This window comes from Aythya ferina, assembly GCF_964211825.1.
Source record: "Aythya ferina genome assembly, chromosome: 17".
Classification (NCBI taxonomy): Eukaryota; Metazoa; Chordata; class Aves; order Anseriformes; family Anatidae; genus Aythya; species Aythya ferina.
Window position 1 is genome coordinate 15,535,258 of NC_140316.1, and position 25,835 is coordinate 15,561,092.

The 25,835-nt window shown below is 47.7% G+C and overlaps 1 protein-coding gene across 1 annotated transcript in view; it reads right to left on the bottom strand.

Annotated features, from left to right (window-relative positions):
* The window catches only part of LOC311446148 (uncharacterized protein), a 45,077-nt gene extending 40,174 nt beyond the window's left edge, over nt 1-4,903 (bottom strand). Inside the window, exon 1 of the mRNA XM_084539030.1 lies at nt 4,712-4,903. Coding sequence (XP_084395156.1) covers nt 4,712-4,800 — 89 coding nt within the window. The 5' untranslated portion in view covers nt 4,801-4,903. The remainder of the gene's footprint in view (nt 1-4,711) is intronic.
* Nucleotides 4,904-25,835: the final 20,932 nt, after the last annotated feature.

Here is a 25,835-nt window from a genome sequence, read left to right on the forward strand (position 1 = left end):
TGGCACAAATGCTGTGCTAGTGAGCATGGTTTCACCTGCACACTGGCAGGAACTGGCCCTGGTCTGCTGCACGTGGCCTCCACCAGCCTGAGCTGAGCAGTGGAGAGTGCCTCCTACTCCTCAAGCTGCATTTTTACTGCAGATTTGAGCTGCCACTTGCCTGGCAGGTTCTAGGTTCCCATAAAGCCTGTACCTGGGGCACTTCCCCATCCCTCAGGTCACACTGAAAATACCAGCAGCTCAAACACCAGCAGAGCCCGCAGCAGGGGCTACAGCAGCTCAATCCACAGCAGCGCTCGCACAGGCTCACAGAAGGAAGGCAGTAAAACGGCTGCAGCACAAGGACCTCTCTGAGCAAAGCACCGGGACGCTCCCTGGCGCAGCTGCCAGGGCCCCAGGCATCCCTGATCCGAAGCAGGTCAGGTCCCATGCACCCCCAGGATCCCTGCTGGGCACCCTGCTCTGACGTGCCTGCTGGCACCTGCGCTGCGTCCTCATAGTCCGTCTCCTTCCCATAGCAGGGACCAGGAGGTGTCACATTTCCTTGCCTGGCTCTTAGACTTGGGGTGCTCACTGCTTACTGCATTTCTTTAATTACACAATGCCATACATGAGCTCAGCAGAGAATACAAAGGCCAAAGCTGTTCCTTTGTAATAAAGAAACAGAAAGCAATAGCTATGTTTTAGCCTCTCAATAATGCCAAATTATAAAACGTTTAAAGACTTTTTATTACCCAGAGCAGCACTAGAAACCTAACTCACCATTGGACACAGGAATTCAAATCCTGTTCTTACCAAGTCAGTCCTATGCATGCAGGCATCAGAGACATGTGCCAGTGCCTAACAGCCACCACAGCTGGCAGCGCTGCAGCCGGAGCACGGGGCACGTCCTTGCCGGGCCCCTCTGCCTGCCCTTCACCCAGCCTGAGGTGTCCCAGCCCCAAAGCTCCTGCCTGTGGCTCTTGTCTGGCCCCAGGGCCCACCCCGCACCTCTGCTGCCTCTGAGCCTCTGCCAAGGCCCAGAGCAAATGCAGCCACTTCTAACACGTGCGTGAGCGGGCTTGTGCCGTAAGCTGGCTGCACGGCTGCAGCGCTGCGCTTGACGGCAGCTGAAGGTTTCTTTCCCTGTTTAATTAGTTGAGTGACTCCGCTTTGCCCAATAAAATCATCACCCCCCTCAGCAGTGCCATGCTGTGGAAATTTATGATCATAATTTAGAGGCTGAATTACCACTGTCAGTACCTGTGCCATATGAATTACTCAGTCATACTAAATTCAACTGTTGATTTTTCTGGGTTATATGAATCAGGAACACGTAGAGCCAGTGAAATAACAGAGAAGAAAGAATTATAGTTCGGGGAGTTACACAGGCTCCACAAAACGTCCGGCACAGGGTACACCCCCTAAGGCCCCCCAGGGCTGCCCCTGCCCACGTGGCGATGGGGGTCCCTGCAGGAACCACCTCTGCCCTCTGCTTCCACACTGCAGCGTGACAGAGACCCTGCAGACAGGGCTCATGCCATCTGCTGCTCCACCACCATCAGGAGCAGGATCTGTCCTTAATGGAGAGCTAAGGAACTTCACCAGAGACCTGAGTCTGCATAAAGATGCTCTTCCTTTTCTGAAAACAGGGCTTGTGCTGTTATAAGACTTCCATGCCCCCATATACACACGTTCGCCAGTCCAAGGCGCCAGCAGGCAGCCCAGGCACACTCAGCACAGTCCCCTCGTCTGGCTCAAGAGCACAGCGCCAGTCTGCACAGTGCCAGGGGCCTCAAACCCAAAGGTGGCCATCAAAGTATCAGCATTGACCTGACTTGCACAGATCTTAGAAGAGTCACTCAGTTGCTGGTCTACCCTACAGAATCCAACCAACACTAGTTCCAGCCAGCTGAGTTGCACTCAGTCCAAAACCTCACATCCCGGCAGTGTGCTCAAAGTGCAGCTTGAGTTATGTAGAGAGAACTAAGAACCTGAAGCCTTGCAACACCACAAACTGGAATTTAACATTAAACGCCTAAATTAAAAACCCTTGACTTGAAAGCCTAAATATAAAGCGAGCTGATTTTGAAGTGATGACTTTAACAGTATGTCCAGTTTCCTGGACAGGCAGTTTGTCAGGATTTCTAAAGCATGGCTGAAAACAGTAATGCGCGTTTGTATATAGAGTGAGTGTTAAGCAACAACTGTAGAAAAAAGTCTATCGGTGAAAAAAAGGGAGTACAAATGTTCTCAATTGTTTTCACTCAGACAGCTGAAGCTCTAAGTCAGAATGATAGAGATTGAGGATCTGTTTTCTCTCTCATTTACAGGCAAATTTACAGTGGGCAGCTTTGCGGAGGGAAGTCACTGAGCCAATTACCACAGAGAAAGCACAGCGCCGGCGCTACCCTAAGGTTTGGTATTTCACTCTGCCTCTCCTGCAGTGAGCAGGAGGCTGCCTGCTCCCAGCACAGCACACGTCCCCTGCCCCCTGGTCTCCCCAGGAGGATGTGGGATATTCGAACCTTTGTGCTTCTAGGTCAGAGCACACATCTGCTGAGGCGTGTTGTGGCTGGAGGTCCTGTGCCCCCAAAGTGGGCAGGAGAGCTCCTCTTTCACCCACAGGCACATCCCCGAGCCTGGGACACTTCATTAAAACCCTGAGGGTCTTGGTATTGGCAAAATAATTTCCTTAAGGATTAGACACACATAGTCTGATAACATGAACTGAGAGTAAAATCACACGGGGACCTTCCCCCTGAGACTGCAAGTGGTATTTGTTAGAGAGGCTCATTTACTATAGATCTCTTAGTGTCCATCCAAGACCCCTCTAATCATGGAATAAGAGTGCACATAAAAATTCACATGCACGATTTCGATCATGTGCATTTATCTGTAGAGATGGCCCTTTTTTTTGCCAAGATAATGTCAGAAACTCTACACAAATCATCACAATTTACACTCTCCTCCTCTTTAGTATAAGGCAGACTCTGCCAAATCAAGGGCTAATATATCACATTATTTCTAGTAATCCAAGGGCTGCCTCCTGCCACATGCTTTATGAAATACCTATGTCTTTGATTCATTGTATTCCTACCTCACCTTGTGGATAGAAAAGCTTTTCTCCCTTCTTGTACAACTTCCACTTTTATTAACACACTGTGCACTGTGCTGCTTAGCAGACATCAGCGCTCTGCTTTTCAAGATGGGATTAACCCCTCCTGTGCTAGCATAGGGCCAAATGTGTTGCCGAAAGTGCTTGCCAAAATCTTCTTGTTATTTTTTATATATTTTTTTTCTCCTTCCAGGGAATTGTGTGAACACACTTCCCCACTGCCACAAGCAATACAGTCTATTATGCATTTGAGAAAGCTGCAGAGGAAACACCAGGAGGGTGTCCTATCTTCATGGCAATAATCTTTGCTGCCATAGCTTGCATGCTGTGACCCAACGCAGCCCAGCATGCCCCTCTTTCCCTAGAAAGAGCCTATGGACCTCAGGACAGAAAACCCATCTGTTCTGGCTCTAGAGCACCAAACGTGGTATCAGTCATCTGTCACCAGAAACTTGATTATTTATGAACCTTCTCTGGTTCACACATACATAGTGGAGCTGCTGTCACGAACCCAAAGAGAAATACCAAGCAAGAGCAACTTTCAGGGAGTTGTACTGAAAAACAAGAACGAACCCAGCTGACCCGAGCTCCCAGACTCACACGCTGGGAGCCCAGCAGGCAGCTCCCAGACCCCACAGACCATGCCACGGCTGGCCACAACTGTGGGTCAAGCAGGTTGCTGCTGAATGCCCCCTTCTGTGCTCTCACCAGCCCATCTTCCTCAGACCTGCAACAGCCTCACAATGGATGGTTGCACCTGAAAGTGTTTGGGAATAGGATCTGACAGCCCCTAAGCCTTCCTCAGTCAGGTCTGCAGAAACAGTGCTGATTGTGCTGTGAAGCAGGGCCTGCTGCGAGGCTCAGCCAGGCCTTGGGATGGAGACCACTCAGTATTTCAGCTGTGCATTCCAGCATCACGCAGTAGATCAAATATGCATTGGTAAATACCAGTTTCGGTGTATGAGTCCACAGAGAAGTTGTAAGGGGGGGAGAGCAAATAGCAAACAGTATGCTCACTGCAGAATACAACTGCAATACAAAGCATGTCCTTCTCCCTGTCAGCGCCAGGATGACTAATTCCTCGTGAGGGTGCCAGTCACTGAAAAAAGACCTTAGATGCCCTTCTTCCACAACTTTGAAAACTGAAATAAAAGTTTAAGATCTTGCAGATCTCAGCAGCCTGCAGACCGAAATGCTCCTGGGCACCTCATCTCATGCATGCACACATGTGCTCTGCCTCGCTGCTCAGGACATCTCCGTGCTCGCCCACCTTTGGCACGAGCACCCAGATGGTAATATAAGTTCCCGTCCATGGAACAGATGGTAATATAAGTTCCTGGCCAGGTATTTTGCACTTGTGTGCATTTTAGTCCGAGTTACAGAGAGCAGCTTAAGGTTCTCTCAACAGAGAGAGAATAAAATCTAGCAGAACACACGGGAGATACACCAAAACATAAGCCAGCAAGGCCTTCTAATGAAGGGCAGGGCTTACAAAATCAGCCTGAATGGAAAGCACCCTCCAGTGCTGGCAAGCTCCCGTCCCTCTGCCAGCTATGCTCATGACTCCTCTCCTAGGGATTTGCTACCAAGAGCCCACGTGGGTACTGCAGTTACCTAAAGCTTTGCCAGTCCAGCTCCTTCAAGGTCTCACCGTCCCTTGTGAGGACTTGGCCACGTGGAGTTATCAGACTAGACTGCTTCATTTGCTGCCATCAGCAGCAAGACTTGTTGCTTGTGCACATCTGGGTTTCAGATGGCCCAGGATCCAGGAAGAACCCAAGCACACAAGCACTCTTCGGCCCACCATTTTCTTGCTGTCTCCTGGTTCCCTCTTAACTCATCATGCCTGTGCTCAGCACCTGGGGTAGCCCAGAGGGTGGTCCCTGGCTGTGACCACAGCCTAGAGCACACCTGCTCCCACCATGTGTGCCGAAAGCATCTGCATCTGCTTGCAGGGCCCTACCCAGCCACAGCCTGATACTGTCATCCTTTCAGCATGCCTGAAGTGTCTGGGAGTCTACAAAGGAGCTATTTTACATATCAATAACAAAATACATGACAATGCAAACTGCAGGAAAACAGAGGGAAAAGATGTGAGGGCTGACCATCCCCAAAACAGACACGGGAGGCTATGGCCAAATCCAAGGGAGGTAGGGAAATTAATCCTTCCTCTCCAGCACTCAGGCTAGCACCCAGGCACACAGCGAGCCCCTGAACGCGCTGCACAAACTTTATCATCTCCCCAGCTTCCAGACCCTCTTCCTCAACAGACCGGGTTGCAACCTGACAACATGGCTCCCAAGTTATCAGGTGAAGAACAGACACCTGTTCACAGTGAGGCTTATTTACTCAGGAAGCAAGGGGAGAGAGGGAAAAAAAAAAAAAAAAAAAAAAAAAAAAAAAAAAAAAAGCTATTTCCATGACTATTCAACCTCTCTGCTTCCCCCCAGCACTACCCTCCTTGACGGGAAGGACTTCAAGGAAACCAGGACTAAGCCCTGCCTCTAAGAAACATCTTTTACACCTTTTGCTCTTTCACAGATGTCTCAGGCCCCTTTCAGCTAAAAATCTTTAAATGCAAGTTCCTTTCTCATCTTTCTAAAAGGGCCATAGCCCCTTGGCTAACAGCTTGCTTGCGTGTTTTTTTCTTTTTCTTTTTTTTTTTTTTCAAAAGCACAAGCTTTTTGATCTAAATGCACTCTACCCATCCCCAGCCATGCAGCACCCCAGGGAGTGAGGGCGGCTGCTCTCAAGCTGGGTCCAACATAAAGGCACTTTTGGCCAGGAGGACACATGAAGGATGCATTTTGTCCACTTACAGTCTTTATCAAGGGAATAATTTCAGATATTTTTGCAGATTAGAAAAAAAAAAAAAAAGAAAAAAAAAAAAAGAAAAAAAAAGGAGATTTACTTTACAGGAAGCAAGTCTGGGGCCAAAATCTTCCCTTGTGTTTTGTGTCCATTAGCAAGGTCCCCACTGTTCATAATAATCTTCAGTGTAACTTCTGCTCCGCATCTCCTTTAATCACATCAGATATGGGAAAAGAAAAATGTCATTGTTCCTTGGCCATCAACAATGCCATTTGTGGAGCCTTGCAAAAGTGCAAGATGGATATAAAAAACACGGGCTCTTGTTGCCCCATAATCTCTTCTACAAAATGACAAAAGAGGGTTTTGTATAGAGAAAATTGTCACATACAGGAACAAAACAAAAATAGAGCATGCGAGCTGGGACCACTTTTATCTGGAGAGGCACCACAGGGAGATATGCCAAATGTGATTCATTTGAACAAGTTTAGCCCTTGAAAGACAAGAGTGGGGCCAGCAGTTACGAATGAGAAGGTTATCCAGGAGGGTCAGGGGGATGGGGAGCACACAGGCCTGGCACAGCCAGAGAGGATCAGCGACCCTGAAGATTGTGTCCTCCCTTATTACAGGAGCAAGGAGCTCTGTCATGAGAAGAGCTAGTGGAAACAACTGTTCTGGGAATGTGGGTGGGGTTTTTTTTTGTTTTTTTTTTTTTTGTTTTTTTTTGGTTATTAATTGTTATGTTAGCCTGTGCATTGGCTTATTTACAATGGAGTAATTAAATATATAAGCAGATACAGAGGTTCTTGTTCTCCCATCCATAACGGGCAGCTAGCAACGATTAACTACATAACCCTTTGGGGAGACTGTTCCCCTACACCGGCACCTGAGCAAATACCCCTGAGCTGTTGAGCAGCTGTTTGCAAAGCAGCAAGAGGCTTTGGTAAAATATCATACAGGCACTCACGTGTTTGGGACTGTCCCTCTTGCTCCCAAGGCTCTGCAGGTAGCAGAAAGACCCAGATCAATAGAACTGTGAGACCCTTTGAATGAAATCAATGCAGCTGAACAAGTGTACGAGTCCTGGTGTCATCACATTATTTATTCCCCAAAGTCCCTATCCTGCTTCAATCAGAAAGTGCACAAGTACATTCCCTCCCTTTGCTCTGCAGCATGCAAATAAATCAAAAGCTCAGGTTCTGCTTACCAATCTACTACAGGATTATGAACTGCTGGCACCAAGAACTCTGCTAAATGTAATCAATTAGAAATGAGCAGAGATAACAGGAGGACGGTGGCACTCACCCAGAGAGCACAAAGACAGCATCCTTTTCTGCAAGCAGCTCCTCTGCTTGCACTTCTCACAGGTTCTCCTCCTCCAGCACTCCACCACCTCCCCAGGATGTCACTGTGTTCATTGACTTCTTTCAAGCCATTGTTATTCAGTTTATTAAGTGTTTTAAGAGATGGAATTTGTGCCCCAGGAGAATGAGCTGCAGAGAAAGAGCTCCACAGTCCTGGTGGCCTTGCAGCTCCAGCCAAATGTCACATCCAGGCCCAGCAGGCAGCTGCATGGAAGCAACCAGGGCTGTCCCCCCACCGCGCTTCCAAAGAATGGGTGAGAGATGGGCAGAGCTCCACTGCTGTGCTGCCGGCCCTCCTTGGAGGAACCAGAACTGAGCTGCAGCACCAATAAAACTGCAGGGCACGATGGCCACGGGGCCTGCGTGGCCGAGTTGCCTCTGGAGCAGGACGGGGAGGATGCACACGAGGGGTGGCTGCCCAGCTCCCAGCAGCTCCCTAGGCCCATGGCGGGAGGGCGCAGGCCCTGCTCCCCCCCAGCACCCCATGCGGCTTCTGAAGGCACCGACCTCGCAGCAGCACCACAGCTGCCGCCAGCCGGGCCAGGTGTTGGGCAGCACTTTATTCCCACCGCAGGTTCTGCCCTTCTTGGGCAGTGTCCCCCAGCCACAGGCCCAGGCAGGCAGCCACCCGCCGCACCCTGCACTGGGACAGGGAGCCTGGCCAGGGAGGGACAATGCCTACCCACTGTGGGAGCGGCTGCCAACAGTCCCAGGGCAGAAATCACACATTTGTATTCTCTGTGTGAGAGTCCATTTGCCTGAAGGGGAGCCAGGGCTGGGAGGGGACCAGAGAGCCTGCTGCTGCACCACGTCTCCGGGGAGCGCGTGCCACCCGCGCCAGCACAAAGCCCAGAGCAGAGACACCAGCAGGCAGCCGGCGTCGGCACAGCCCCTGCCCTTCCCACACACTCCTGGGCCAGCTCGGGCCCGCAGCACAGTAGCAGCACCATGGCTGGGGGATCACCAGTCCTGCCCCATGGCACGACTGCCTGTCTGGAAACCCGCAGCCCAGTGGCCATGCATGCCCTGCCCAGCGCTTCCTGCTACAGCCGTTTCTCCTTTACTCCAGGTTCCAGCCACGGTGGGAGACACTTGCTGGAGGAGTCCCGCAGGCGAGGTCATGGTAAGGGCAGCAGATTGCTTCTGCACCTCCAGATCTGCAGGGGCAGAGCACGAGGTAGCACTGTGATCCAGCAAGAGGAGCAGCCCACTCTGGCTTTCTTTGCTCTCATCCACAACAGCGCAGTGCATGCAAGGAAGGGACCTTTGGGGCTCCTTGGTGCACTCAGAAGGGCGGACACAGACCGAACTCCCCATGAGACCTGGTTTGATGCTCCTCCCCGGGCAGCCCCAAGCCAGGCACTGCAGGGGCAGCGAGGAGCTGAGGAGACCCTTCCAGGGCACTGTTTCCACGGGCAGAAACTGGGAACTCAGAAACAGCCCCAGTCTGGAGATACTTCAGGAGTCCAGAAATACTCACAGGGTCTTCCCTTGCTCTGCCTTTACATATGTTAAAATTCAGCTCAAGTGACTTACTGTATAACCATTAAACTAAACCACAAATATTTTTCTAAATCCAGCAATGCTAGGAGGCTAATTTTCAACAATTGTGTGCTGCATGCATGATCCATAAGCAGACTGCCACATGAAGGCCCTTCCACCAGCCCTGGCAGCTCACAGCTCACGCAAGGCTGTTGAAGCAAGCCACCAGGGCTGGGGCGAGGGACGTGACCCCCTGGCACTTCCACACTGCTCCGCACTCCCTCTGTCAGCTCGGACCTTCCTCACCCCACCGGGAGCCTGGCTGGCTGCAAGCACCCCGAGGCCTCTGGCAGTGGAGAAATCTCCTGCAAACTTTACTTGCTACCAAGGACCATCATCATCCGAAAGCATCTTTCACATCTTGCACAACATAAATAAGGTTTCTGTGTACTTCCATGCAGGTTTTAAACTCATTGCCTGAAGGCTCTGAAGGTGATTCATGTCTCCATATGTTCTGTACAAGCTGCATCACACATACTCTTTACACACATTTCCTTTTTCCAAGTTAATCCATATTCCCATCCATAAAGAAATGACAACTGACCCATTAGCTGCCTTCATCTGATCAAGCCAAAACTGCAGTTAAAAGACACACCACAGATTAGGTTATTTAGGATCCTTAACCAATACTATTAACTAAAGCCCTAGCACTGTTAATTATGTTTTTTTAATCTCCAACTTAAAAAGGGACTCTATTGATCTTGCCCCTACAATGCAAATTACGAAGAAATGAACAGAATTGAAAGCCAAACACACACAAAGGAGACTTTTCCTGCTGGTAGCAGGGAGGGCTGGTTGGGCCCTGTGCTCAGGGCATGAGGTGCTGGGGTTGTCCCTCCGCACACCCAGAGGAACAGAGCCAAGGAAGGGAAGGCGAGGAAACAGCCAGGGCCAGACAAGGAAATAATTTCAAATAAAGGGACCAATTAGAAAAGCGCGGTAACTACGTGTCAGTTCCGTTAAACCACAAGCTACGTTCCCACAGCCTCTGCCTGCTGCTGGAACCCAGCTGAACATGCAGGTCTCTTGTCTCACTTCAGCACAGTAACCCCCTGCCATAAGTCTCTGTAAGAAAGTCTGCATGTTGCCATTCTTCGTTTGGGCAATGAAGCGGAGGGCTAAGGAGCAATATATTTTTTAGCTGTGGTTATAGGTTGGAATTAATGATCTTCCCACAAGTGCTGAGCTAACTTGAGGTACAAACAGCATTTTCTATTATCTTATGGAGAAAAATATCACAGAAAACATTACTTTTAAGCACACATTGCAGGCCGATAGTCTGGGAATACCACAAAAACTCTCTAATCAGGTCAGAAAAGTTTAAAAGTTTAATTCGAAAGCAGGAACAAAAGTTTCCTCTTACACAGCGCATATCCCCCCCATTGCCCCTCTGCACCCCTTTTTGGGCTCAGCAGCACCCACAGGATGGGCAGATGGCTGCACAGGCATGGTCAGCGCTGCCTTTGCTCTGCTTTGGGCCTTTTGCAGCTCTGTGCGACCCCATGGTGAGTCTCAGTGGGTGCCTGGCTCTCACCGGCACCTGCCAGGAGCTGCGGTCAGCCCTAAAACCTAATGCTCGTTTTCATGTAGTTTGCTCCGGAAGGAGAAGGCATTCTTTGTGACTAGTTCTATCAAAGCCTTGTGCACATCGATCTCATTACAGCCAGAAAGCTCATTTAGACTTTCAACAACAAGGGGAAATTAACTGTGATTCCAAGCACAACCCACCAAGAGCTCACGAATCCTCTTACTCTGAGGATACAGTTCATATTACATACAAGCAAGAAATCTATCAAGTCACTTCAATTAATTCCCCTCCTCCAACACATTTGCCTGTAAATTAGAAAGGTCACACCCTCCTGCGATGAAGTGCTGTCTGTTCCCTTTTCCCAGCACTTTCAGCTGAGGATCTTGGAAATCACCAGGTTATGGATACACCAGTAAAAGGCAGAGAAGGCCTCCTTATCCACAGCACCAGACCGATCTCCTGCCCTGTTAAGGCCCAGAGCGTTTGCGCAGTGAGATCAGCAATGCCTTTTATCAAGGATGAACAGCTCACTGATTTGCAAGCATCTCAAGTGCTGCCCGGCACAAAGCTGTAGACAGCAGCTGCCACTTTTCTGGAGAGCAGGCACCGCTCAGCAGCCCGTGGGCTGATCCAGCCTCTCCTGCACACAGCTACCTGCAGCCTGGTCAGCTCGCACCACGGCTCACACCGGGCCCCCGAGCAGCAGCCACCGGTCACACTGATGGGGCACACAGCTCTACCACTGCCTTGGCCGCAGGGACACGCCAGCTCAGCATGTGCAGCCCTTCCCGTGTGCCAGGAGCGAGACACAGCATTTGCCACGTTTGGGCAGCTAGCAAACAAGCGTGTGAACAATGCTTGCATGCTGCAGAACTGCCCTGGTAATAGAGCAAAATGCTGTTTTCATAGCAGTCCCAACCCCTTCCACTGCAAGTGTTTAAAACTGCTGTTTGACACCTCAGTAGGAAGGTAACAAAATTGTGTTAGTTTGTCTTTTAGAGCATATCCCAGTCAAGCTGTTATTTTTTTCACCGAAGAGGCACTCAGACGGGCAAGGTGCCAGAAATAATTAGACCACAGGATGCTGTAATCCCCATAGAAATAGCTCATCCGTTTTTGTCTACTCAGATATTCCTGGGCCACGGGGGCACACCTACCAGAGGACAAAGTGCGGCCGCCTGGGGAGGAATCTGCTGCAAGGAGGTCGGACACAGCACGAGCATCCCTCGGGCCTGTCCACACTGGGCTGGGCTGCTGCTGGGACACAGGGCAGGGACTTAGGGTCACAAAAACCCTTCTCCCTCGTGTTTACTCAGAGGATGAGGCTACTGGCTATGGGCTGCTGTCACACAGGTCACAGGCAGCAGTGCCTCGGCCACATGAGCCACCACTGGAACCATCTGCAGAGCACGGGTGACACAGGAGAGCATCTTCTATGGCACAGGAGGGCCACCTTCTATGTCAGGGTGGCTTCTCCACACAATGGGCCAGTCGCATTATTTAGCAAGAGGTCAGTCACTAATGAAGTTACTGCTCACCAGAGCCATCTAGGAGCCCACTTGTGCTTTAACAAGCATAAATGAGACACAGGGTGGTTTGCACAGCAACCCTGGAGGGCTGGTGTGGGCAGCTCTGGTTGCAGCTGACCCCAGCACAAGGATTGTTGCATCTGTGGTGCAACACAGCACACACGTGGGCCAGCCCAGGGCATGGCATGAGCCTGGACCTCAGGCCTGGCACCCGGCCCCCCCAGAGGGGTTGGCTAGGGCTCCCCTCAGATAGCATCAGTGCTCCTAAGACTGTCTTCTGCAAAGAACTCAACAAACCTGCAGAAATAAGTTGTGGTAGGCCCGGCTACCAAACAGTGCAAAGGAAAAAGAACCAGCTTTGTTTGTGCTGGCTCTTGCAATACAGTCACGGCCCATTATGGTAACTACCATGGCATAGTGGATTTTGCAGGGTCTAGTTACAGAACCTTTTCCTCCTCATACAATGAACCAGGACCTTGCCACTGAATTCATCAGATTCCATCCTATACGTCCAGCTCCTGGAAGGAACAAATTCCTACGTCTACAGGAGAGGTGCTGTGCCTTGTGAGACTCAGACTGTGTGCTGTGTTGGATCCCTCACTGCAGCTTGCCTAAACTCAGCAGGAACCTGCAGCACCAGACCTACACACAGGGTATCACAGCTCCTGAAACAGGAAGATATTGTAAAATTAAAATCCGGTCCCCCACTTTGCCTTCTCCAAAATTAACAAATGATATTCTAAGTATTACCCTTATGATGGAAGAACCAGGCATTAAGATGGCAAGTGATGGACAGGCAGCCTATGCATGCAGAGAGTAATGGCATACAGTAACGCTGCACAGGAAAGGCATTTAGGTGAGTCACTGCAGCCTCTCGTATGCAATTTTCTTAGATCAACATGCAGCCTTCAGCTGTGTGCCTCCCACATTCTTCCCAGATAAGTTCCCTCTGCACTGTTATCAGCCACATGATCCACCAGGTCTTACTTGCAGGATGTGAGCCAGACTGCCTGCTGATTCCCTTCCCAGGGAAGGCATGACCCTGCCTGAGGCATGTGAAGTGGAGCGGCTGGCCACACATGGTGGGAGAGCACCAAATCTGCTCCAAGGGTGGCAGCTCTGAAGGTGCATTTCCATAGCTTGCATTTCCATAGTGTCATGCTGGCAAAGAAAGGGGAGTACTGGTGAAAGGCTGGCTCTGCAAGGTTGAGAAGAAGGCTCTCCTCCACCAGCCTTTCAGATACAGAGGTCGTGGGCTTGCAAGGGTCAGCAACCCCTCTTAATATTCACCAAAGTAGCGACAACAAAGGCAAGCTGGGGAAAGGGAAGCGTTCCTGTGGAGTCCCATCTTCACTCTGGATACCGCTCTACAATGAAGTTATTTCAAACTGCCTGTAGGTTAAGCTACGGCTTTCATCCCAATAGCTAAGTTCCCGCTGAGCTCTGCCTGCAAAAGCACATCAAGCAGAGACACTGAGATGACATCTAACCTCACCCAGCTCACTACTTCAGCCACCTTTCTCAGCCAGGCTGGTAATTTAGATAACAGAAAAGAGTGTGTCAAATGCATAACATTTAATAAGACCAGAAGAAGGTCAGCAGCCCTTTCTGAGCAGCACTTTAAAAGCTTCCATCTGATATAAATGTTATCTTGGACATCAGCAGTGCTTGGTAAATAAAAAGACAAGTTCCACCTTCCAAAGTAAATTGCTTGAATGATACTTGGCTTTGATGATGATTCCTATGAGACAACTCTCTATTATTTCCCCTTTGTACACCTGGGCATTAACCAGAAAGCCAAGGTCACTTACTGCTTTCTCATTCAAACAATCTGGATTATGTCTCCCTGAAATCATTACCACATTGTGACAGCAGCTGGGAAGCCCAGTGAAAGCACCTCCCTCTGCAGTTGTACAGCTGCAGGAGCATGCCAGTGATCCGTGTATTGAAGGGGCTCGGCCACAGCCACGAGCAGCACGTCGGGACAGCGTGCAGAGCTTGGGTGGGCTCTGGGGTGTGCCCCCTCCTCAGCCAGCAAGCTGTAGCTGGGTGTCCCTCGGGAGCAGGCTGGACCTGCACCCTACAACTCCTTTGGGATCTGCAATGAGACAGCAGAGTTTGTTGTCTAAAACTCTAGTCTTGACACCACATAACACCTGCACTTTAAAGCCTGGGCATTAACAAACCTACCAAGAACGGGCACCCAAGAGTATTCCCTTCCCAAGACAAGTTGCTATAGAACAAAAGATCTGGCTGCCACTAGAACATCACCTACCTGTTTTCTTCCCTTGGGTTTCCATCATGCAGTGACCACTGGAGAGAGGGACATGGCCAGCCCTGCACACCAGACCCGACAGCAGGGTCTGGGCCCCGCGCCCTCTGCTCCGCCATGCATCGCACCACCCATGTGGGCACTGCCAGGTCAGCAAAACGTGCTTTGTGTCACCCTCACGCCTTGCTGAGGAAGGCAGAGCTGCAAGAGCACATGAGGAGTTAAGCTTTTTCTTACAAAATGTGTAAAGATGTGGTCTGCACACTTGGTGAGCTGCAGCATTTGTGGGCCAAAACATTTTGCTGCATATTTCTGAAATTATTTGTCAGAAAAGAACGTCAATGACATAGAAAATGAGTTGCAGATGTAACCTTTTCAAGCATCAATAATAACTTAAGACATTTGAAACTAAATCTTAACTCACAAGTGACTACATCACACAGGGTAATTTCTGAAGCAAGGGCTAGCAGATCAGATGCAGAACTGTTACAGATCTCTGCTCCAGCTCTCCCACTTAGCAAAAAAACAATTAAATTATTGCATTTACCAAAGCTGCTTCCTTTCCTGGGGCTTTTCTTCCCCAGGCTTCCCCTGGACCCAGTGGGTAATTCCTGGGTCAGAAACGGCTTCCAGCCCAGGTCCAATAGCCATGTCCCATTGTACACTGAAATAGGGTGTCCAGAGTGCTTTCAGTGAGATCCAGCATAAAGGTAAAGGGAAATTGCAAGAAAGACTCCTGTTTGAACATTTCAGCATTCACCCCCGCTTTGCCATGGTGGCTGGTCCGCACCCAGCTCTTTGGGCTATACCAGCAGTGTTTGTACACACAAGGCACAAGGACTGCTCACCAGGACACACGGCTGTGCAAGCTGCAGCAGTGCTGCAGGCAGCAAGGGATGTCAGAGCACCTTGGTACATGCAGCAGCTTCCTCAGTCCTGTGTGTTTGTATCATGGGTGTTTGTATCTGCAGCCTAAAAGAGCTTTCCTGCTGTCTCAAAGTCCCGATGGTACAGATCTCCTGACATAGCCAGGTATCCAGCGCTGTTGCCATGATGATATTTATGTAAAAAATATTACCACTGTATTCACAGAAGGACATGCTTAAGGAATTTAACTACTTTAATACAATGGGGTCAAATTGCCAAAGAATGCTTGGGCATCAGTGTGAAATCAGAAATTTGGGAAGGGGGTGTTTTATCTTTCAGAGGGCAATACCGATGGGCTAACAGAGCAGACAGGGGAAAGCTGGGTTGCATTTGATACGCATCAGCCCATCAAACACAAACAGCCTTTAAAGAGCTGAAGAAGCAAGCCGGCCCCATCGCAGGCTGCAACAGCCCTGCCGGGTTGTGACCAGGTGTGCTCCCTGCAAGCTGCGTGAGACCCGCGTGGCCCTCCAGGCCTGGTCTTTGCATCGTACATCATGGAAAAAGGGATACTTCTTAACAGCTCAGATTAAGATAAAATGCCTTAATTGTCAGGTCAGTCACCACCTGTGCTGTCCCCTGGCCAGGCGGTACTTCTCAGCTCCCAGGCGTGGGGTGGCCTGCCCGGGGCCACCATGGCCGCGCGGGTGGCAGAGCTGCACATGGACACGACCGGCGGGGCCAGCATCTGGGCCAGCTGCAGCAGGCTGCGGCCGTGCAGGAGAGAGAGCACCCGAGCCCCAGCCCTCGTGGGCAGCCTGCGTGGGCAGCCAGCCGCAGGTAGAAATCCTGCCTGGACGAGCGGCTCCCGCTGCCTCCCAGCCGTCACTCCAGGCCTGCTGGGGAGCTACCAGGCCTGAAAGGAGCTGAACTTGAATTATTCCAGGGAGAAAAGAACACAGAACCTGGCTTTCAGATTAATCTCCTGACCTCCACCCTGAAAAGAGCCTCTCCGCAGCCCCCCACTGCTGAGCCCAGCCCCAGCACCTGGGCCCTGTCACTCGGCACCGGCTGCCCTCGGGGCTTTTCCAAGCGGCTGAGCCCTCTGCGGAGCATGAACGCATGAACACAGCCAGAGGGATAAAGAGCATGAGCCCCAACATGTACAAATCAGCTTTGCTTACAAGGCAAACTCTGCAATAATAAGTGGAAAGGGGGGGGGGGAAGTGTCACACACTTGAGCAGCCCCTCCCACCCATACCCAGCGTGGCACGGTGCTGCTCACCTGAACAGGGTGCACAGCAGGAAACACCCGCTGTGCCTCAGCTCCAGCAGAGACCCAGGAACCAGGGAATGCAGGGAGCAGATGCATTTTCCATGAGAAGGAACTGTGTCTGCTCCTCCCAGTCCAACATGACAGCCCTTCACAGCCTAACGTGCAAAATGTTAAACCCAATTCCCTTGCTAGGTCAGCAATGCTGGCTTTGGAGGATATTTGGAAAGAAATGCCCATCAGTCTTGCACAAGGCAAACAAGCAGCAATTCACAGGTATTCATGGCCAGAGCATGAGCTGATCATTTCTATCTACCTGAAGGAAAGAACCATGTTTTTCCTCTTCCAGGTGCATCTTGTCAATAAGATAGAGCAATGGTAAAATATTAAATTGCACTGAAGCAGCAGTAACCTCTCAACACAATAGACTGCCTTTACTAAGGCTTGTGAGCACGAGCACTGATAAGGTGTATCAAGTTTACAAGGCAAACACATTCAGGAGGTTGTTCACACAGGGTGCAAGCCACTGGGGTTATTCCAGGCCAAAACCTGCGCAGAGCGCTGTGCTAGACACCGGCAGGTCCCAGCACTGAGGGCATCAGATGCTAATTAGGGAAAACGGCAATTCCTAGTCTCACTGCATCATGGATACCTTGAGGGTTCATAAATTAAAATCATTTGACTTAATTAAAAATATAATACTTGTCTCTCTATCTTTATTAACCTTGGAAATCTAAATAGTTTAAAACAGACTAAAAGCAGCCCACACTGTATTTCCTCACAGTGCTGTTGGGAGAGAAGGCCACAGCAGACATCTATTAGCTTATAAGGGATCTCAGGTGAAAATCACCAGCTGTTTCCCCCATAGTGCCAGCAGAGCAGGTGATAAGCACAACATAAAGCCTGAGGTTTCACCCAGCTAATATATGGGGTGCAGGCACTGCTGCAATGCAAACCCAGCATTTCCTAGGCGTGTTGTGGCACAGTGGGAGCCAAGATCTCCCTGACTCAAAGTGCTCACAGTCCCAAACAGCCTTGCCACTCTGCTGGGCCTCCCCAGGAGGAGACTGGCTTCTCTGGAGTTGCAGAAAAAGATTCTGTACACGGGGCCTGCGTGCCCATGACCCAGGCAGAGAGTTTACAGGAACGCAGAGCTCATTCTTTGTTCTTCTCCCCATAAATCATGTATGTGTGTGGTGCTTCCTTGCACTCACGAGAGGAGATGCGATACCAATGGGCCCAGGAGCACAATCAGGTCTGGAACATTATCGGTTCCTCTGAGAGAGAAGAACTGTCTTCTGTGGAAGATAAGAAAATCCTTCTGCTAGTAGCAATGAGAAATAACTTGAAATTATATATTTTACGTAAATAAAGTTACCCACCAAACAGCTGCATTAGAACAAAGTTATGTTTGCAAAGTCAAAAGGCAGAATATTGAAGGCAGTACTGGTGTTGACTGCAGAGCCCTGGTGCAGAAGTGCTGCCTCTAGCAGCTGGCAAGACCTGCAGGCTGCCGTCCCCAGCAGGAGGGATGTACAGCATGGCACAACTGGTTCCATGTGCAGCATCACATACAGAATGCCCGATGTTGTTCCTGAGGGACAGGAGTCACTTGACATGGGCACAAGCTGCTCTGTGAAAGGCTTGGAGTCCACCGGCAGGCACAACGGCCCTCAGGACAGGCAGTCTTGTGCACCAGCAGCCTCAGACAGGCACAGAGTTATTGCTAGCAGGCAGGAAGAAACTGAGACAAACTTGTGATTTTTCTGTTTTTCATCCCAAAATACATTTCTTTGGGCTGAGTGATAATCTGAGTTGCTTGGCACAACAAGATTTGGGAGCAAAGCCACAAAATTCAGACCCTTTTGAAACGTAAATATTCCAATAAACAACCCAGAAGACCTACATCATATGGGAGGGAGGCTTTGGGGGGGGACAAAACTCCACAAAAGCAAAGCATTTCCCTAGCTAAACTTTCCCATCAGAAACAAGAAGGACAAGTATGGTTTCAAAGCCACACGAGGTGTGATCCGCACTGTGCATGCCGTGCAGGTGCCCAACCCCGCTCAACTGTGGGTGTGCTGGGCGAGCATCCACAACCAGCAGTCGCTCTTGGGGTGCACTCAGATCCCACAAGCCACACAATAACCGTTCTGAGCATGTCCAGCCTTGCTGTTTTGGCCATACTGTAGAGGCTCCTATTTACTTGGGAATCATATGTTTTCTGCCCTGGTCCTCACTGTATTCAGAACAGTTACTTAGCTTCAATAAGCCCCTTGTTAAAGCCTTTTCCCTTCTGTAATCTCATCAAACTAACCAAAAGGAGTTTGTTCTGAAATAGAGTCCCATTTTGTAACCTGGTTTCCTATAGGAGATCTCCCCATGCATGCTCAGCCCCTCCACCACAAAAGGGGTCTGCTTGTCCTAGCCTGCTAACAAAACACTGCAGTCTGTTTGGGTTAGCCAGCAGGGGGTTAATGAAAAGCCCAGCCCTGGGGACTCCCACCTTATCTGCAATCATGAATTTATTGAAGAATGTGTTAATGTGCTGGATTTTATTCATCAGGGGTCAGGGCTTTTCAAATTCTTCCTCCCAGCTCCCCCTCTTTCCATCCCTCCCCAGCAAGCTCACAATGCTGTTTAAACAAAGGACTCCCAACACAAAGAGCAAATTTACACAGTAAAGTTTTCTTGCAAGCCCAGAGCAGAGTCTGGAAGAATTCCAGCTTTATAAAGAGAAAAAAAGGGTGGGGGGAAGAAAGGGGGAAGGGAGAGGGGGCATTTTACAGAGGATAAAAGGAAATTGAGAAAAGTTCCCACCTCCTGAAGCTCAGCACTGAATATTCTCTGCCAGTTAACCCCAATGTATTACGAACCCTTCAGGATGTTTCATCAGGACATAAGCCCTCATAACACCAAAGTTTTCAGCCTCCTTCAAGAAGGAGGCTGAAATTAACGCTTCAACTTTAAACATCGATTGCCAATTCAACTGCTTGTTTCTCTGCGGATTAGTAACATTTGACGCCAAAGGACACAACAACTGCTAACCAGGGCTTCCAGTTTTTCCCTTGTGCCAGTTTTACAGGTGGTGACACACACAAGATAAAGCTGGAAATAATAAAGCTGAGTGTTGCCTACAGGCTTTGTGGCGAGCACTTGTCCGAGGTGAAGCGAGAATGGGAAGGGGTCCACGTTCCCACATCCCGTGCCGTGCCGAGCACCGAGCACCATCCTCCAGCCAGGGGCAGCCGGGGGGGCCACAGGAGCTGCCCAGTGGGGCCCTGGCAGCGCACCACCACTGTCTGTGGGTGCTAGAAGGTGGTGGTGCAAATACAACACAGGCTGTACAGCTGGAGAGATCTTTTCCCCTTCCATCAGGCTGAATGTTATCCCCACTTGGCAGCTAGGGATAAAGGCTTGGGGTTTTTGGGTGTTTTTGCACATTTGTTTGTTTTCTGTTTTTAAAATAAAAGGTTATTGCATCCCCACTGCTTTCTCAGTGTTAGTTGTTCTGGTCAGAGCCCTGGGAATTAGAGAACAGGGAGCAATCCTGCACTAATTAACCAAAGACGACCTAAATGATTTTCTTCAGGTCCCATCACCTCCACTTTCTGCATTATCATTAATAAGCTCTGCAACATTTCAAAAAAAAGGAAAGCTGAGAATAGACATCACCTCTATCTCAACCTCTGCCCAGCAGGCACAGCATTACAGAGTTCAGCCGAGCAAAGAGTTTTCAAATGTTTTTACAAGAAAAATGTATGTGATGATATTGAACATAAAGCTAAAACTGGCTGTGGAGGCTACAAAATGTGGCCACCAAGCAGGAAAGCAACTGCCTCAGCTAGGCATTTTGGAGATATTTGGAAGTACGTGATTCATATTAAAAGCAAATCGTAACTCCGTCTTCTAACATTTCTCAGCCGCAAGAATGTAATTCACAGAAATTTTAATTTCTGTGTTTATTTACTTCCATTTCCAGGGAAACCTGTGCCTTCTGCCATGCTCTCACAAAATCAGCGGTAGTCTCTAAGCAGTCAGCACAGACAGCAACCTGGGAAAAAGGCTTTAAATGACTCTCTGAGAGTGAAAAACAGAAACCCACAAACAACAAAGCCTTATGCATCTCTTCATCTTTGCTGTGTGCAGCTTCACACTGGATCAGACAAGTGTTTTCCTTCCAAAGCCTAGAATAGTTCAGACCTCAGGGCTCCTTGGGCTAATGACTTTTAACTCCTAATGGCAAAAAATAGTCACAAAGCCGTGCCGAGTTCTTTTGCCATATTTGCAGCAGCCTTCACAGAAAAGCACGTGCATCCTCCATGCACAAGCTGAGCTGCACAAACTGCCACGCAGCCACTTGTTTTCCAGGCTGTTAGCACTGTCAGGTGATTGCAGAGGGGCTGGGCAGATCTCAGCACACTGGATCCAGCTGCGCTCTGGACAGATCCCTGACTGCTGAACATGCAATACATATTTATAGGGTCTCCTCCGTGACAAGAATTCCAAAGCCTCATGCAAAAAATAACTCAAAGGACATAATTAAGTCAGTTAAATGACTTGGGAAAAGAGACACACTACAGCCAGATTTCAGCTCTCAGCACAGACTCAGAGCACAGGGAGCAACAATTAGGAGAGCAAGAACTACAAAAGCTCTCCAACCAACCACTCGCTTTTCTGTAGTGCTTGCTTAACACTGACACAGACCAGAATCTCCTCTCTGAACACAGAGCACTGGGCACGAAGGCAAGTGATTTAGGTAAGCAAGCACGTGCCAGCATCCGCAGAGGTCACAACACTACTAGACGACATGTAAGGCCAGCACAAAGTAGGAAATCAGAGATCAATCAGTTGATGTTCATTCGTTTACTTGATGCACAATGAACAGCAAGCTCCTCATGGCTTCCCAGTGCCAGGAAAAGACAGGAGAGGAACACTGTGGCTGCTGGAGGAGCAGCTCCAGCTGCTATCAGCAGAGGAGTCTTCGCATGCAAGCCGGTCTAGCTGAGAAACAGCCATCATGTGTACTTAGGGGCTGCATGAATCCAACTATTATCAGAGCTTATGGCCATTTTAGTGAAATAACCACATAAATAAAAGAAATGAGAGTGCATTAAACAAGCTGGGGAAGGGCGTGGGCTCTGCAGCCAGAAAGCTGCTGCACGGGGGCTTTTCCTAGCACCCAGTAGACGGGCAGAGCAGCACAGAGCCAGCGCAAGGCATGGCTGCAGGAGCATCCATCTCCTCCAGACAAGCTTCAGAGCCTCTGCTTACAAGAAGGGAAAGAGAAATGCTGCAAAAGAGAGAGGACATGCTGAGGTGAGCAGAACAGCTCAGAAAACCCCAAGACTGTGCTTGGGCAAAGTAGCTGAGACTGAAATTGCACTGGAATGTCCCAAATACCCAAACAGCTGAAAGTAGCATAATGATCTTAACCCTGAAGAGTCACCATCTTGCAAGCATCTCTTTTAGAATGGGAGGACTGTGAAGAAGTCAAGGGCAATCAAGAGGAGTGAGGAACACCAGAAGCTCCCTGTGACCAAAACTATGCACCTGGTCCTGGGGGGAAACTGGGCTGCACAGGAAGAGCAGGAGAGCTCATCTCCTGGGGATCTCAGCTGCGAAGAAGGAACCATGCAGCCTCCAAGAATGTTGTTTCCTCTCTCTGGATCAAAAGGAAGCCCAAACTTAAAAATCACTAAGAACCAAAATGAAAAAAATAATTTCAATAAAAACTTACAAGTTACGGGCTTGAGATGGATGTTGGGGAAAAACCTGCACACTGCTTACACAGCAAGGAGCAAAAAGCTGTGAAAACACAAGTTTTACTTCTCAGAAGGGTTGCACATAGAAACAAGTAAACAAGCTATTTATTTTTAAAGCTAGAGTTGCAATGTATCTAACATATAATTAACAGATTTAGTATGGGAGAGCATTTAAGAATGAAACAGCTTTTTACAGCCAAGGTTATCACATCTCTGTTACCTCTATACCTACCCAAAATAATGAGAAATAAGCTCATATCTTTAAAACAGATTATGTCTCTTTCGCAAATTGTTCAGTCCCTCCAAGAATACTAAAAGCATGAAGTGAAGCTTTCTCCCTCAACTGACTTGAAGTGGTTCTCAAAACAGTTTCTTTTATTTTTCCATTTGTGCTTTCAATGTTACAAAAGAATGCAGAGGGATTATGCGGAATACAGTGTGTTGCTATTTTATTTATATTTTAATGAATTACCTATTAGTTACTAGATACCTAATTCAGCATAAAGAAATGCTGGTAAGATGCAAGAACAACTCACTAGCTGTGTGGGAGATGCATTGGTTCATCCTGTTACATTACACACCAAAATTTATGATTCTGCTCTTTCAGCACTGCACAGCTTTCTGAATCTCAACTTACACTGAATGTGATAGCAAAACAAAGAAAGAAAGAAAGAAAGAAAGAAAGAAAACTCTTCTCTGTGTTTCCTCTGAGCGTGAAAGATATGGAAGGGTGTTTCTTTGGTTCAAAAACATGTTTGAGCACTGCCTGGGCTATTGTTGTTTTTTTTTTGTTTGTTTGTTTGTTTGTTTGTTTTTCCTTTGGAAAATACCATAGGACATTTCTCCTGAAGGATTCATTGGAAAGCTTGCAGCAATATGAAAGGATTAAAGAGTCTGAAGTTTGAATAACTGAGAGACGAAGGGATGTTTTTTTAGAATCTTAGTAAGACCTCTAGCCTGTTTAATTTTAATTCATAGAATTTAACTCAAAATCTTGCCAGAAGACGTTCTGCGAAAGATTCAGTGTTCCACCTTACACGGACAGAATTAGTGATCCTCCAAATGCAGGGAAGAGCCTTGCCAAATTTCAGACTTGCTGTTGGTCCTGGTTAGGTTTATATTTCTTCATCAAGAACCTTTACCACAGGTGAGGTAGCTCAGCAAACTTTGTGGAATTGCTGTAATAGCACAGGAGAAGTGACTTCAGCTAAAAGGATGTTCCTGGTCAGACCAGTTAGGTCCAACCTTGCTACACTCTGTGTCTGTCGGTCTGAACCAGAAACACTCAAGCTGAGAGGCAGGATTTGGCCAAGGGGCTGTTAACAAGAACTCCCTATTGCTCATGCTGTCATTGCACCAGAGAAGAAAAGGTGCACTTCACTGCATGCAAAAAGGAAATCTGCAAAGCCTAGGAATCCTCCTAGCCTAGTTACTAGGAAAAGATTGTATCCCCACGTGTGTTTTTTTAATAATCAGGCTCTGGGTGGAAGCCGTATCAGTGAGAGAAGCCAATTGTTAGAGTGAGGATTTCGCCAGATCTCTAGTGAAATTTGTCCCAATTATCACGAGGCCCAAGGTTTACATATATGTGAATACCGTCATTTCACTTCTTCATATCTTAAGGGAAAAAAAAGAGTTGCTGCAAAAATTAAAAAGTACAATATGAAATATACAATAGCCACCATTAACATCATATTTATTGTTATTTAGTTGCTCAGTAAAACATATACAGATATGTACAATATGCATGAATACAGAAGACTGCACTTTACATATTTAAAAAAAAAAGAAAAATAACACTCAATTTCATGAGCTATTGTCACAGTCTTCCAACCAAGCATTTAAGAAATGAATTTAACAAGAATCCAAAAAAAAAAAAAAAAAAAAAAAAAAGATTACAGGATTGCCTAACACACAGCAGAGTCAAGTTTTCATATTTTACATGTGCAATAACATTTTTCAGAAGAGTTTGCTATGCAGTACGGATTACCAGTGTTTTGATTTTTTTTTCCTTTCTATGAACCAAATTTAGAACAAAGAAATAACATCCTTTTGCTTAAGGCTGTTTTAAAGCTGTAATATTCTTGGGTAGTGAATAGTGATAAAGTTTTAACTGCCGGAAATCAGTGCCTGCAGTTTCATCAGTCAGAATCTATGAGCGGATGGACTCAAACCAACAATTTTAACAGAGAATTTCTATGACAAAATTAGACTATTTTCTCCATTAGCCTTAAGCAATAAAGGAGAAACAATTTTATAAAAATGGCTTATGCTCTTATGCACCATCCATTGAACAGCTGTGAATCTAGTATTTGAGAAAACCTTACACTGCAGCTTAAAAAAATCAAAATTTACCAGTTAATTGTTGTTGGTTTTTGTTTTGTTTTATTTTTGTCTGCTTTTCCCCACCCACCACCCACCTCCTCCCTCCCTCCCAACAGTAGAGCAAGCACGCCCCGCTTAAGTATTTTGGTGACCTGTGGTCACATTACATTTTCCTTCTTTAAGAAATGTGTGAACATTTTGCCTTATCATTGGTTCCTGGAAGCTTTCAGACTGATTTCCTGTTTTGGAAAGGTCAGCTAGCCTTAGCATGACCACATCTAAATACAGTATCTGAAAAAGTTCCCTAAATTACACGGATGACATGACTTTGATTTTCATTCCCTTCCACCCAAATCACACACTGAAATCCTTACATACTTGATGAAATTCACCATAACAAAATAAAAATGAGTCTAACTCCTCTCTCACTGATGCTCCTAACAACTGAACTAGAATAGCAGAGAACTATTAATCCCATGAAAAAATGGCCTGGAAAAATTTCTCAGGAGTATTTAATAAATAAGTCCTACTCTTCCCTCCCTTCCCCCCCCCTTCTTTTCTTTTTGGCAAAGAGATATTTCAATTTAAATGCAAAAGATATTTTGCTCAATTTGCTACTATACTTTAACTTAAAGAATAAGTACAGAGTTTCTTTTAACATATACCAAAAAGATCAGCAACCTGGGTCAGGAGGAAATTGAGCCTTCAAGGCCAAGAACAAGAAGACAGGCAACTTCCAAGCTCCCAGTTAAACCAGCACCTACAGCACAGTGTGAGAATCAAAAACGCTGGGCAAGATGGAGAGAATTTTCCAAAATAAATATGGAGCCATTATTTTAGCTGTTGTTCAAAATATAAAGCAAGAAGTGTGCACGTCTTAGCAGTGTATTTACCACAGATCTTTGAGTTCTTAGTACAACACCCTCACTTCTGGAAGCCATGTATGATGTGCAGGTACAAGTTTAAATTATTCTGTCTTTATGCAGTCAACTTGGGGAACTTGTAACTCATTATATGTCCCTCTTTATTGTACCAAACTGTCCTCAGAAGCCTAGCACTGTGCAGAAGCACAGAACAGCTCAACGATGAGGGCTGCAAGCCAGAGGTCAAATGTAGATTATAGCTCAGCCCTGTCATGGATTTGCCTTTGACACAGCTCAGGTGGACAACATTTGTGCCTCAGTTTCCCTCTCCACAAAAGAGCACAACTTACCTCTTGCACAACAGATTTTTAACTACAGCTTTCAAACACTCTTTGGCTGAAAGTGTCATTATTCCCAAAATTAAATCATTTCAATTTTTACCATGTAGGGCTATGCTGATATTTTATATATGTTAAAAATAAAATAAGATTTAAAAAAAACAGTGCATTCAGTGTCAAATTAATGGAGAAAATGAGAGCAGTAAAATTACCACAGGCAATATAAGCTTTGTGAGAAAGCTCTAGCCTTCTGTGTATGTTGTC